This window comes from Cygnus olor, chromosome 4, assembly GCF_009769625.2.
Source record: "Cygnus olor isolate bCygOlo1 chromosome 4, bCygOlo1.pri.v2, whole genome shotgun sequence".
Classification (NCBI taxonomy): Eukaryota; Metazoa; Chordata; class Aves; order Anseriformes; family Anatidae; genus Cygnus; species Cygnus olor.
Genome location: NC_049172.1, coordinates 44932778 through 44947859, shown reverse-complemented (window position 1 = coordinate 44947859; position 15082 = coordinate 44932778). Strand labels below are relative to the sequence as shown.

The following is a 15082-nucleotide window of genomic DNA, read 5'->3' as shown; positions in this document are numbered from 1 at the left end:
CTCGTTTTGTTGGAGCTTAGATGATCATGACAGGGAAAGGGTTCTCTTGGAAATGCTGTTTCTATTATTTTTTGTATTGCAGTATGTGCATTCTACAGAAAAACACCATGTTTTCCAGTGGTGTTAAATTCAGTTCTCAAGTTATTAAACTTTTTAATGATGCGAATTGAGACAGAATATTATGGCTTTCTGGAATTGACTTTCCTGTAAAAGGTGGCTATCATAGAAAAAAGACAATGCTAGGAATAATTTTGTTTAGAATTTGATTTTAAGGAATTGATTGTGAATGTTAAATATTTAATTCTGCCAAAAATGACAGCATGTTATATTGCTTGCATACATTAAGAATAACAGTAAAACTTTCTTTTCATATTTGGCAGCTTATTACTCATAACTTTAAAACTTAGTGTTTGAATTTTAAAACCAATGTTTGTTAAACATAGTGTTTTTATTACCTACCAAATTTACTTTTTTTTAAAATGTGCAGCAGCTAGTACTACTACATGTATTGAATAGGATACTATTTTTATTGAAATGCTGTTTTCTCAGAATTAGTACATTAAATTGTGTCACTGGGGCATATCAGAAGATGCACATGCAGTTGAAAGCTTTGATTCTAATTTTAGGAAAGCCTTATGGAATTAGTAGAGCAGGAGATACAATTGATACCAAAGAAATATGACTTAAGTATCTTTTTACTCTGTGTGCATATCTGTTACAGGTCAAATTCTTGCAAGTATTGCCTATGTACTGTTCTGTGAACTTTAATTGAAAAAAGCGTTGCCTGTTTAGATCTCTTAAGTATAGTTTAGTAGTACAGTGATGTTAGCATGATAAAAGTTGGTCTTTTACAAGCCTATTTGTGACAGAATATGGGGATATAATTAATTCTGTGACAGAACAGTGCTATCCTTTCCAGGTTGTCTGCAAGCCAGAATACTAGCAGTAGTTTAGTTTTAGGTCTTTTTAAATCAAAAAAGTAAAAGTTTAAAAAAAAATAAAAAATGTGCAAATATAGGGTATAAGAGTATATTTTGTTGTAATGCTTAGATTTTGGCCCTGGTTGTTTGCAAATTGTACAGAATTATTTGCCAAACTGGCAGAGGTCTTAATAGATGCATGGACTTCCCTTAAAAAAAAAAAAAAAAAAGGGTGAAGAAAGCCATCCAACAACAAAAATAAGTCTTAAAAATGGTATAGATATGAACACAGGAGGTGAGATATGCACATGCCATGTAAATGTGGTATCTAAATAGGTTTAAAACAAAAACGTACAATAGGCTCTGTAGAATGAGTTTGCTGCGTTGGATTTAATGAGAACAGCATGACCTATATTCTTCTTTAGTTTTGGTAGTTTCCCCTAGGGTGCCCTGGAATTAAACCCTAAGTCATTTTTAGTTATGCTTTCAGACAGTCCTAGTATTTTACAACATACTGCTGTTTATCACATGGTGGGTGATGATTGGTGACTGCCCTTTTAAAAGGAGGAATGTGTTCCTTTCTTTTCTCTCCTTTGTTCAACCTTCAGAACAGGTTCTAACATTCCTTTTCAAAAATATCCTAATTCATTTTAGCATTTATATTTATAGATAGAAATTTTTCTTCTGGATTTGCAACTGTTGTGTTACAGTGTCTCTCAAGAACTCATTTTTATGCATTTATTTTTTATGGCGACTTTGTGAACTACTGCACTGATTGTGCAACTAAGATAGTAGATACTGAAAGCAGGATAGTGCGACTAAATTGACGTTACCTTTATATACAGTAGCTACACAAATAAAAGGTAGAAACTTGCAACTGATAAAGCACAAGTGGATTATCTTGAACTGTGGAAAAACAAATGTATTTCAGTGATAGTTTTTAGTAAGAGAGCAAAATTAAATGCTGTTCACATTTTACCTAGCAATTCAGTTTCCGTGTCTTCATCTCTTTTATTTGAAAGAGGGAGAGAGGAAAAATGAGACCTCATAGCTTTTTTCCTCTTATGTAAAGCCATAACATATACTACTGCACTCTCAGTACACAGTTAAGCTTACTTCTCGTTTCCTAAAGAGCATTTCAGCATTTCCAACATGAAGTATAGTGCCATTGTTTCAAAAGTTTAAAAATGAGATCTACATTTTATACAAGAGTTGTGAATGCAAACCTTCCACAATTTACTAAGCTAATGGAAAAGGATCATCATTTAGCAGTCCTGGTGCTCGTATTGTAAATGTTATGTAAAATCAGGAGGAAGAAGAGAAATCTAGTGCATGTTATTGTGTTAAATGTAGAGCTTTCAAAATGCATTACTTATTTTCTGTGCATCTTTTATAGGTTTTATGGCAACTTGACATATTTCGACGAAGTTTGAGAGGTTTAACTGGACACGTGTGCCAGGGAGATGCATGCATATTTTGTGCTTTAAAGGTAAATAATGAATAAAAATTTTAGAATGAATCATTATGCATTTCTCCCTATACATCTTAAAAAATGAGGGAGAAAATTTTACTGAGATCTGATAATTTTATGTCCTTATCGTTCATATGTCTAATAAGAATAGGTCTCATTCTTGTGATTGAATCATACTTGTATAAAGAAACAATTTAGATTTAAGGACATTTGTAACAGATGTTTGTAACAAATATTTTCTTCTATTATAGGAGAAATATTACAGTACACAAATTTGCAGTCTGCTTAAGCATGCGACTGTTGTCTAAGACTGTATAACCTAATTGAAAATTTCTAGCAAGCCTTGTAGAGATCTGTTTTTTCTATCTACATACAAACGCTTTTGTTCTTTCCTTCAGTGTTTGAGTACAATAACATTACTGACTGATAAGGTCTCAGGATTTTTTTTCTGAGTAGTTGATGGTAACTGTACAGAACTTGTTTAGCTTGTAGGTAGTGAAAGGTAGGCAGAGGTACTAGAAATTTAAAGAATGCTGGTAATATTTTAGAATTGTAAAAGTATGTCAGATCTGCAAGTCTTAACCAGCACGCAAAACTCGTACTTCAGTTTTGTAACTCATCTGAAGTCTAGAAACAAATGATTTCTGTTAGGTTCTTGCTATTTCTACTGCAATGGTATTTGGCTGCCTTCAGTTACCAGGGAAGAACTGTAAACATCGTATCTCATGTTCCATTGGGATAAAATTCCCAATGAAAAATGCATAGGAGTTTTTGTTTTGTTTGCTTGTTCTTTTAGTAATATGCACTTTCTACTTTTACTGACAACAAAGGTGGTTTGGGTTTCTGTATAGTTATATACAGAACCAAGAATCACTTGTATGGAGAGAGCTGAAAGGGTCAACACTATTTAGAAATGAAATTCATCAAGGAAGTGTTTTTTGACTATACTAAATTGTAGGCAAGGATAAGCCAAGTATTTGTCAGGTGTTTCCAGTTAGAGTTTATTCACAGGGCATTTTACAGACCAAACTTTGTTAATGAATAAACATTTTGAGGCAAGAAGTATTTGCAGTGATACTTAGTCTTTCAGGAGGTGTATAATCTATGTATTCTGTGTAGGTTTTTTTCAAACCATTTTAGTGTTTATCATGATTGTGATATAGTACAGCTGATCTGTCCACTGGTCTCTCTTTTCCCAAATATAGCTTTCCTAGGTGTCATTTTACTTCTTTGGTTAAAATGGTTCGTTTTAAAAAACAAACAAGATGAAGTAGGTTTTGATGCAACTACTCATATTCAGACTTGATTCCTGAGGCTTTTTCCCAACCTTTTTACAAGCTTTTAACTCCACAGAACTTAATGGGGCTTTCTGTTTCACCAGGGTTTTCATGCATATTATATGTTCTTCTGTGTGCTGGACACTTGGTCTTATTACTACATGAAGTCCAAACCATAACTTGGCACACTTCTGTTTTTAGATAAAATCTTTAGATATAATCTTTTATTGTTGTGTGTGCGAGAAGTCATGTTTACATCTGATGTGATAATCTAGAGTAAGATTTGTGGCCTATCCCTTTTGGTTTGACCCATATTACACATTAAGTGCTGGTCATATATCGTCTTGTTCAATGATGCATTGGAACTGACTTTCAGAAATTCAGAGTGATTGAATGGTGGCAATGTCTGGAATGTATGTATACTGCATTCTCTATGTGAGTAATGACATTGCTAAAATCATAGTAAAAAATACTGTAGCAGTTTTAAGGTGCTCAGAAACACGAAGATACCATGTCAAGTTGCAAATGAACATAAGTAATGAGTTGGTCTGTGCCAATGGTGCATTTGTGAAGACCGGCTGCTTTTTTCTAAGCTAAACTTGCTATTTGCTGTACGTTAATACCCTTTTCCTTTGTAATTATTGGGGCTCCGGTACAAAGTGAAATAGGTTTTGCATCACTTTAAGTCACCTCCCAAAACAACACACTAGCTTTAGCTCCTCTGTAAGGCTACTGCAATTTAGGACTTGTGATTTTCTTTATTCTTTCAAGTATCTGCTCTAGAAGGTTTGATTACTCCCATAATGCATTTTCTTGTGCCATTTTTCTAAATGGCTTACAAAACCTGAATATTTTGCATTGCTTGGACTGTCATGTCTTTCTGTTTTGGTAAGTTCCCAACAACAATGATAAGCCATATTGCTGCCTGTTCTGTAATTGGTTAGAATTGAATTGGTCATTGCTTTAACGACATAATTGCATTCTTTATAACTGTATGGCCAGTAGCCTAGGTATTGAACCAGAAACACCACTGTAGTTAACTCATTTGGAAGTATCTGTCCTCAGTCATTATGTGCACTACTGGTTTTGCTTTCTTGGCTTATTAGAGATACTGGTTGAGTGATTCTGCTTTTGTGTTCTGAACCTGGGGCATTTTTATATTCATGTGGTGTATGTGCTGGATGAGGATGCATTTCAGCGACTTGTTTGTGTTTTTTTTATGGTTTGGGGCTATTTTACCCCTTCTTATTCAAAAATAAAAAATTGTTTTGTCTGTTGTATTTTTTTTAACCTTTCCAAAAGGAATTTGACTTTTTTTTTCCCCTATGTAAGTGCTATTCTAGGGTTTGATGGCTTTTTCTGAGCCTATGGTGTAAACTAGTAAGTTTACTAGCTAAGCCAGTAAGTTCTGTTTTACTCTGTTCAACACTTTTTTAAAAATATTGGTGTTCTGTGTGTTAAATATGATCTTTTTTTTATTTCTGGGTACTGCTGGAGTGGGATTTAGAACATGGAGGCTGCTAAAATGCTTTTTGGCATGAGAGGGAAGTTTTAAATATTTGACAGGCACTTATACCGGAATGCATCATGTTTAAAACGCTACTTTATTAGTACTGAAACTTTGGGTGTCTGTTGCTTCTTTGCCTTCTGTACAACAGATTTATTTATTTATTTTTTTTTTACCTAGGAGGCCTATGTGAAGAATGAATATCCTTATTTATATTTTACATGACTTCTCCCGATGTGCTTTGTTTCTCTTCTTTTTTTCTCAGAAGTTTGACTTCAGAGAATTTTTAAGAGTGGAATACACCCTTAAATGTCTGCAAACTTAATGGCTTTTAACGTTCAGTTCTTTTAAAGTCAACCTTCCTTACTTGCTAAATAATGAGGTCACTTACATGCATATCTGCCAAAAAGAAAAGTAGCAGCCAACTGTCTCTTCTGAGAAACGAAGAAAAAATCAAATGCAGTTTATTTTCATGTTCTGGAACTACAAATATTGACCGGTTTTCTTGTCTTACTGTATACGCTGGTTGAGTAGATAGTTGATTTAATAGCAAGGATTTTCAGCATTCTATATAATGGGAGTTTTTTTGCATATCCATCGTTTTAATAAAGATATGATCCTGTCTGAAATAGTAATGTAAAGGTATTATTAAATAAGTGGTATATGTTAAACTAAAATTACATTGTGCCCCTAAGAAATACATACGATCTGTAAAGATGAGATACTTAAGCATGAACCACTATTCCAGTGGCCAAATTAAAAAAGCTGCATAATTACAGACCAAAGTTTTGTGTTGCTTTTGGGAGCTGAAAGGCTTGCTTTTTGCATTTTTATATGCTTTGTGTTTTTTTCTACTGAATCAGAGTTCCATTTGGTAGCTTAACTTTTTATAATTGAACAAGTAATGGTGAGAACATGGAACTTGAGTAACTTCAAGAGAAAGTAGTCATTTGTAAATTTGCATATATTTGTTTTTTATATTTGCTGTTTAGGCATGCTGCATAAGAACTGATCTATTTGAATAGAACTGCAGTACATAGTTAAGTGGCTAATTAAGCTGAGTAATCATATTTCTTCCTAGGCAATATTTTCACAATTTCAACACAGTCGAGAAAAAGCACTCCCGTCAGATAATATGAGACATGCCCTGGCGGAAAGTTTTAAAGATGAACAACGTTTCCAGCTCGGATTCATGGATGATGCAGCAGAATGCTTTGTGAGTATTCTTTACAATAGTCAAGTAGGATTATGTTAGCTTTATAGAAAGGATGCCAACCTGGCTTATTGTTTTGGTAAATTTAGACTCACAGGTAGGATACAAGTAGCATAATACTGCTGATCTTGTTTATGTCAATTTATGGAGACACCCACAGTAAGTAGTAATGTGAAATGGAGTAGTCTTGCATTTGCTCCATACTTTCTTTCCTAACTCTGTGTCTCAGACAGAGGGGTGTGTGAAACATCATCACTACAGGAGGTGAGTGAGGAGAAGTAACTCTCTCTCATTCCCAAAAATTTTTGGATGGAGAGAAGGGTTCTCTTAACACCCGTTGAAAGATGTTCCATTTCAACTAGTCAGCTCATTGCTGGCATCTCTGCAGAAGAGATTTCCAGTATCTTATCCAAGAGTGAACAAAAACTTGAAGATCTCAACTCTTGCTGCAGTTACTTGCTGCTTTTATGAAGTCTCTCTTTGAAAAGCGTGAATGGTTATTGTGGTCATAAAAGATGACTCAAGGTCACATTGACACTGGTAAAGAAACTTTTCTGGGAGGTCTGTCCTCTGAACAATGAAAATTGTTCACCCTAATAAAAAATATAACAGGTACAGAAAATATGTTTGCTGCTTTGATTACTTTCAGCTTTCAACAACCTCTGGAATAACCCACAAATGAACACCTACCTGCCAGGTGCATTTTCAAATACATAGGAAAATCCAATGAAGAACTCGCTTAAAGTGGTTGTTTTGAGTGTTTGCAGACAGGCTAATGAATTGCAGTCAGGAAAGGGAATCTCATCAGTTCTTCATCTAAGCAGAATGTGTTGTGACCCCTGAAAATATCTGCTACCTGAATTATCTGCCTATATTTTCTTCCTCCTATTACCTCTGGTGTTTTTCGCGAAAGAGAAAAAAATGGCTGTGCCGATACAGGGGCCAAACAAATGACAATCATAGTACCTTTTTTCTTTTTCATTAAAAAGACTGGGGATGGGATAAGGCATGTGCTATTTATAAGCTTTTTCCAGGCCTCTGTCAGCAGTACTCATTGTGTTGGCATAAATGCTAAACGTGATCAGAAAATACGTAGAGAAAATGCGCAAGTGTGAAGAACAACTGAGACTGAGGCCTGATCCAAAACATCTTTCAAGCATTGCATGCAATGATGTTAATATTGTCGTAGTATTTCTTCATGAAGATTCACGTCCTTCAGAAGAGAACACATACTAGGAGAGCTGGAGTTGGATAACTGTTGTTTAATGCTGTTTTTGTTATATTAAAGTTTGAAAACCTTTAAGCGAAGAGAATTCCCACCCACTTTTCAATGTGAATAGGGACAGAATTAAATACATGTTAAACTTGTAGGTTGCCTGTTTGGAGCTAAGAGGAATAATTGCTGGAGTATTAAACTGGAATATTGCTTATATATTCCGACTTCATCAGTTTATGTTTATGTTGTTGTTTCTTTTTAGGAAAATATCCTTGAGAGGATTCATTTTCACCTAGTGCCAAACAGTGACACAGATATGTGTACTTCAAAATCCTGTATTTCTCATCAGAAGTTTGCTATGACACTGTATGAACAGGTCAGACTATTATTTGATTGCTTTAACAAATACTTTGTTTCTGCTGTCATGAGTAAGTAAAAACAAAAGGATCTTTATTTTTGTAGTGTGTATGCCGCAGTTGTGGAGCATCATCAGACCCATTGCCTTTTACAGAATTTGTGCGTTACATTTCTACCACGGCCCTGTGGTAAGGGGTTTTATTCTTGTATTTGTCTAATTTGTATATATACACTCCCAGTAATATGCCAGAAAAATGCTGTAAGTTAAAAGTGAATTCTTTTGAGATAGTGTCCCAAAGTAACATTTGGATTTCAAAAACAAGATGTTGGGGGGAGAGTTTGACAAAAAGTATACATTGCTACTGTTCTACCTCTGAGTCTTTTCCTGTTATGCAAAAGATTAGTTGAGACTTGGCAGAAATCTGTTTATTCTTAAATGGAAAATAACTGTGGAACTCCTTTCTTATATTTTTTTACAGTAATGAAGTAGAACGAATGATGGAGAGGCATGAGCGTCTCAAGCCAGAAATGTTTGCAGAATTGCTGCAGGCAGCAAATACTGCTGATGACTACAGAAAGTGTCCTGTAAGTAAACAAAGATGTTCTGTGACTTTCTTTAATGTATAATGGAGAATTCTTTAGGATGTTAAATCAGACTGAAGTATTCCTCTAAAAGCAGAATTCCTTCTGGCCACTTCAGTGCAGTCTAGCTTAGGGAAAGATTGCCTTTAAGTTTAATTCTGTTGCTACAGTTACAGATAAACTTTGTACTGGATGTGTAAGTAACTGGTTAGAAAGTTGACTTATTAGGCCTGTACTTTCACTCCATGTTAAATATACAGCTAGGTACTTTTGATTAGTCTGAGCGGGTTTATTGTTTGAATGAAGCACCTTTTGTTCATATACACGAGATATATACATATACATGTATATATTCATATACACTGAGAGCTTGAGAAAATTGTCTTTAATTGGAATAATGTTGTACTTTTATCAACCAAAAAAAAGTCTCCATTAGCTTATTCTGCTTCATCCTTCTCTTCTTCAAATGATACTTTATCAATACTATCAATCTGGGAATCATCAAGAAGGCAATAAGAAAGTATAGAAATAACCCTAAATTTCCTGGGTATGGGTAACAAAATCATGACGGTGGCTTGCATGTGCTCAGAGATTTCTATTTTAGGGTGGTGATTGGGTGTAGAAGTTTAACTGTAGCCTTCATTAGTGTTTATGGTATTTACTTTAAAAACATAAAAAGTGATGATGAAGAATTTTACCTATAAATTGTTAGAAACAAACAAAAATCATAATTCAATTTGAGAATTAGAATAAGTTGCAGAGGGTTGTTTTTGTTTTGCCTGGTAACGCAACAAGGAACTTAGAGGTTTCTTTTAACATATTTGTTTGCCTTGTCACCACACCCTTTTTTTCCCTTTCTCTAGAGTAACTGTGGTCAAAAAATAAAAATTCGTCGTGTTCTTATGAATTGCCCTGAAATTGTGACAATTGGTTTAGTCTGGGATTCAGAACACTCTGACCTGACAGAAGAGGTTATGCGGAATCTGGCAACACAACTTTATCTTCCTGGGGTATCTGACCTAAAACTAATTCTTTATTCTAGAATTTAATTTTATATAAATCTTATGTAAATACAAATATATGCATATATACATATGGGTATGTAATTGTATGTATTTAAAAATCAGCACAATTTAACTTCAAAATTTATGGCTAACATTCTGTATAATGTGCTGCCTAGCGTAGTTTTTCTGAGAGGAAAAAGTCTTGTCAGAAGTGTTGGTCTTATACCTAAGTATGAAGAGGAATATAGATATTTTCCTAGTTGAAAATTTAAGAATATCATGTTCAATTTGAAATTTGTAGAATTAATCCAGAGCATTACCATTTTGCCCTAACAGCTATGTAAAAAAAAAAAAAGTTAAAATAGACCTATTAAGAGCAAAGATCATTATTAATGAAAAACTGAATAATGCAACAAGATATTTAATTCTAATTGTCTTGGTGGAGTGCCAGTAGTTGGCCTAGAAATCAAGGGTAAGTGTGTTACATGCATTTAAAAATATTAAATATTTTTACAGCTCTTCTATAGGGTTACAGATGAAAATGCCAAAAATAGTGAACTTTTTCTTGTGGGAATGATTTGCTACACAAGCCGACATTACTGTGCCTTTGCCTTTCACACCAAGAGTTGCAAATGGGTGCTGTTTGATGATGCTAATGTAAAAGAGGTAAATGCTGTTTTTACTGCTACCAAATTTAGTCATCTTCAGTTTTCTAGAATGCGTTCTTCTGTCACAACACTTAAACAAGTCAAATGAATGTCTCTTTTTTAAGTGAACCTTTAGTTTACTAAATCAGTTTTCACAAATGAATTATAGAATTAACTTCACCACTTAAAAATGCCAGATACTTCATGTTAATGCACGTCCTGTCAACCATTGAACTCTTCATTCTTTTTATGAAAGACTTAACACTGCAAATATAGCCATCAGTAATTGATGTTCTGGTTGTTAGCCAGTGTAATGCTGGTTCTAGATTCTTGCCACAATTTACATAAACTTATGCTGCAGTGTCGAATCTTAATGTACCTTTGGAATTAGGACATGGTTACCTGCTGTTGATTGAATTATTCTTTCTGTAATTCTCTTTGATGGCTTTGATACAGAAAGATTATTTTTTCTTAGATCGGAACAAAATGGAAAGATGTGGTCTCCAGGTGCATTCGATGTCACTTTCAGCCATTGTTGCTATTTTATGCTAACCCAGATGGCACAGCTGTATCTCCAGAAGATGCTCCAAAGCAGATTATTCACTGGTCTCCAAACAAAGCAGTAGGAGGAAATGGGGAAGACTTAGGTAATTCATTTTTTTAATAATGATATAAACTATGAGGAATTATGAAACGAGGATTATAAGGAGGGGGTAATGGATTAGCTGATTTGTTCTTAAATACTTTTATCAGTAATTATCTAAAGGGTCTCAAAAGAAAAAATATTAGTATACATCATACTGGAACTGTCTGTTTTGTCTGATATGGGAATACAAATTGAGACGTGGATAAGGAGTGGATTTTTTTATTGAAGATTGGTCATTACTAAAGTTATGTGTAAAGTAGTTCTTTCAAAAGAAAATCTAGTATATTTGTATATGCAAATGTTCTTAAGCATGTATTGGTACATTTAAAATACTGCTTAAAATATTATTAATTTAAAATCAACCATACTGCTTAAAAAATGCTTTTTATAGCATTTTACCAGAGCTTAATACAAATACAGAGATATATTTGGAGTGTTACCATATGCCTATGCACATGCACTTTTTCTAAACTTTAAATATAACATACAAGTAAAGTAAAAGGCCAGTTGAATTTGACATGTATCCTCTTTACATAATAAGTCGCAATAGGACATGCGCTGCTTCAGGGAAGGAGTGGAGCCTATTCTACTGCAGCCTGCCATTATAAACATGGCAGGATACAAGATGTTACAAAACCTTACTGCCTAGCATATTGAACTGTGGTGGGTTGCTTGTTTCTTTTTGTTTTCTTAATCCTAAATTAAGAATTAGTTTTGAATTTACACGTTGGAAGATTTAAATTAGGAAGCCTGTAATTCTAAAGATAGATATGTTGTTTGTTAGGGTTTGAGAAGCATTCTGCTCCTAAGTCAGACCACTTGAAAGAGAATGGAATTGGAGACTCTGCTAGTCAAAGGAGTAATAAAAAACTTCAGCCAGATAATTCAGCCTTCAGCAGAAGCCACATTCAGGCTAGTGGCGGTAGAGGTCCAGGTATGTACCTTCCCCCCCCCCCAACCTCAATATGTGGCTTATTATGAAATATTTACGTTGGTGCCGTAACTACCCCTCATACTTCCTGTACTAAAGTGCTGCTTGAGGCCTGCATCCTTTTCTCAAACAACTTCATACCTTCCAGTCATATTGTCAGTTAAAAAGCTCATTAGAAAGTTGAAACCGATTTGATCTGGTAGAGCATGTGGCTCTGCAGGTCATTGGCTATTTGGTGGAACAGTTTCCCAACAGTATTGTGATGTGCAGTATTATTTTTAATCCTGTATATTAACTGATGTTTATGTTTGGGGGGAAAAATACTTTATTTTTTATTTTTTTTAAAAGGCACCTTTAACCTATTTTACAACCTATTCTGTCAGTAAACCAGGCTTCCAAAACCAACCAACCAAAAAACCTTTAAGTAGCAATACTGGGGAGTGACTGCTGTCTTATGTGTCTGTGCATTTGCTACAAACTTCCCATACTGGGAGAGATGTTGGCTCCTCTTACTTGAGAGATGTGTTTCCCTTCTGTCTTTCAGTGTTGAATTGCTAAACCTTATCAAACTTCAGAATGCACATCTTGATAACTTTTTTTGATGAGGTGATGACCCAAAAGGGGAATTTGTTGTTCTTAAGCAGTGACTGCTGTTTTCTTAAAAATAGAACTTCACATTTAGACAAGATTAAACTTGGGTTAATTTTGTAGTATAATTCATAAAAGTTGAGGTAAATAGTACGTGCTTTGAAAATGGGTTGAGTATTCAGTCTTAACACGACACGCCTTTAAGATATGCCTGAGGTAATGCTGCTTTGGTTGCTTTCATTATCTCTGTTCAGTGGACTGCTTGGAGATATCTGTATGCTCGTACCTATGCTATACATCTTCTGTTTTCTTAAGAATCTGTGGTTTATAATTCATTAATCTTTTTAAGTAGTGCTAATGATAAAATATAAATGTTATGGTACATAAATACAATTGTGTATTTGATCATGAGTAAGTTTTTATTAATGATAATTGACAAAATATATATTTTTTGCAGCTAAGTTAGTTTATAATGATCAAAAGGACAGGCTAAAGGACATATCCAGAGAGTGTGCTCAGAAAGCTGCTGATATGAAAAACTTTTCATCTTTACGAAAAGATGCTGACAGAGGACCAAGAAAAGAGTCTGGGAGACAAAGAGGTACACTTTAAAAATATGACCAGAGAATCAATGGTTTAGACAGGTTTTAGCACCAAGATTTTTTTCTTCTTTGTTTTTCAGTTTGCAGTGTTCTGAAACATGTACTGAATTTGTTGAGATAATGTAAGAAAAATATGAACTGTGATAATATTTGTTATATTAATTTGTTGTAAGTTAAATTATTTGTGAGAACTTTAATGCAGCTTTTTTTTTCTCCCTCTTCCTTCTTACCAGATCTAACTGGGGAAGATCGTTCCAATTTTAAGTCAGGATCTCCTCCAGTTGGGAATGGACTTAGACAATGCACTGATCAGCGCATATACAGCAGCCAGGGAAGAGGACCGTATAAGCATGACAGTGTACCTCACCAAGCAAAGCTTTCTGTACCGGTGCTTGGAACAAATAAAATGGAAGCTTTTACAGCTGGGGAGAAACCGATGGTTAGGACCCGGACTGATGGTGTCACTGGCTATGATACAGACTGCAGTCAAGACTCTAGAGACAAAGGAAGTATCATCAGCAGCAGAAGCAGAGGTAAAGGCTGGAAACCCATGCGAGAGACGCTAAATGTAGACAGCATTTTCAGTGAGACTGAGAAGAAACAGCATAGCCCGAAGCACAAGGCAACTCCGAACAGTAAATCTAAACATGAAAAAGAACGGAGCTTTAACCATTGGCCGAAAGAGAACCAAATCCAGAAATGTTTAATGACTATATATGAAGATGAAACAAAACAGGATACAGGAAGTAGAAGCTCTTTGGATTCAGAGGGGAAAGGCAATGCTGAAAAAATCAAAGGCTTTGCGGAGAGAAAAATCCATGGTGATAACTGGCAGATCCAGAGAACAGAATCTGGTTATGAAAGCAGTGATCATATCAGCAATGGATCTGCAAATCCAGACTCTCCTGTTACTGAAGGAATCAATCCAGCTGAGGTCAAGAACGTTAAAGATGGCGCTTCCTGCAGGTAATGCTAGTTCTCTTAAGAACTTCTATAGGTTGTACAGAAAAATAAATTATTATGTTCGGGTGTTGTTCCATATACAATCAAGTAAGTATACTTCTGGAACTTTATACTCTTTAGGCTATGTATGTAGAAAACTAGCAATATATCTAGAAATATGAGTACAGTTATGAGTCTTATCTTACCTTCACTCTGAGGCTACAACAGTATTCAGTTCTGTTTGGAAGGTACTGAGCCAGAGCTTTGAAGCCCTGCTGAGGGGCAGGGTGTGTTAATTTCAAATAATTGCTACAGCTTTTTAATTACAGGAGTTTCAAGCTGTGGGTAACTTGCCACCTGCAATGGAATAGAACTGTCTGTACAAATCGTATCTGTAATAGTTGTATGGACAGGCCCCTACTGAAAAGATGGGAATGGCAGTAGATGACTCTTGTGTATTGTTTCTAGTTGTTCTGAAATTTAGATTTCTAGAACACCTAAGGTATATTGGTCACTTGATAATTGGTTGAGATGTTTGAAATCTTTGCTGAGAAGTGTAAAATTACTAAAACTGGCTTAAAAAAAAGAATGGTTAGTAGCCAAATTTTAGTGAACTTTCTAAGAATTGCAGTAACAAGTATGCTGTCCAGAGAGGTTTTGGAGTCTCCATCTGCAGAGGTGCTCCTAACCTGGCTGAATGTGGTCCTGAGCAGTGCCTGTTCCGGCTGACCCTGCTTGAGCAGGGGGTTGGACTTAGATGATCTCCTGAGCTCCCTTCCAACTTAAATGATTCTATGGTGCTGTGAGATAAAGTTGTCAACCTTCTGCATGCAGTTTTCAGCACTGTGTCTTAAACTGTATGTAGAAATTCATTCCTATTAGAATCTATATGTTCTTATTCTGAATTTTGTTTATATCCATAAAATGGAAAAGCACAGTTATTAGACCAAGCTTATTCACAAATGATTGCTAGATTTGAGCATGATTTGGACACGTGTTTTCATCTGATTTTTTTTTCTTACTGGGGAAGGGAGTGGCAGGTGCAAAGAACGAAACTGCTCTGACTTCTCTAAGTAGAGATGCAAAATTTAAAATGTATTTCATAAAGCATATAGAAAGTTATCAAAGCAAAATTTTGATTTAAACATTCAGAATTCACCTTCTGGGTGAAATAAAATG

At 34.9% G+C, this 15082-nt stretch overlaps 1 protein-coding gene across 3 annotated transcripts in view; it reads left to right on the top strand.

The window, feature by feature from the left end:
- USP53 (ubiquitin specific peptidase 53) overlaps positions 1-15082 on the top strand; it is a 40613-nt gene that overhangs the window by 11122 nt on the left and 14409 nt on the right. For all 3 annotated transcript variants that reach the window (XM_040556204.1, XM_040556205.1, XM_040556206.1), the window contains exons 3-13: positions 2317-2409; positions 6257-6391; positions 7867-7980; positions 8067-8149; positions 8441-8546; positions 9407-9553; positions 10064-10213; positions 10670-10841; positions 11625-11774; positions 12817-12960; positions 13195-13927. In XM_040556204.1, the coding sequence (XP_040412138.1) occupies positions 2317-2409; positions 6257-6391; positions 7867-7980; positions 8067-8149; positions 8441-8546; positions 9407-9553; positions 10064-10213; positions 10670-10841; positions 11625-11774; positions 12817-12960; positions 13195-13927 (2027 nt within the window). The remainder of the gene's footprint in view (positions 1-2316; positions 2410-6256; positions 6392-7866; positions 7981-8066; positions 8150-8440; positions 8547-9406; positions 9554-10063; positions 10214-10669; positions 10842-11624; positions 11775-12816; positions 12961-13194; positions 13928-15082) is intronic.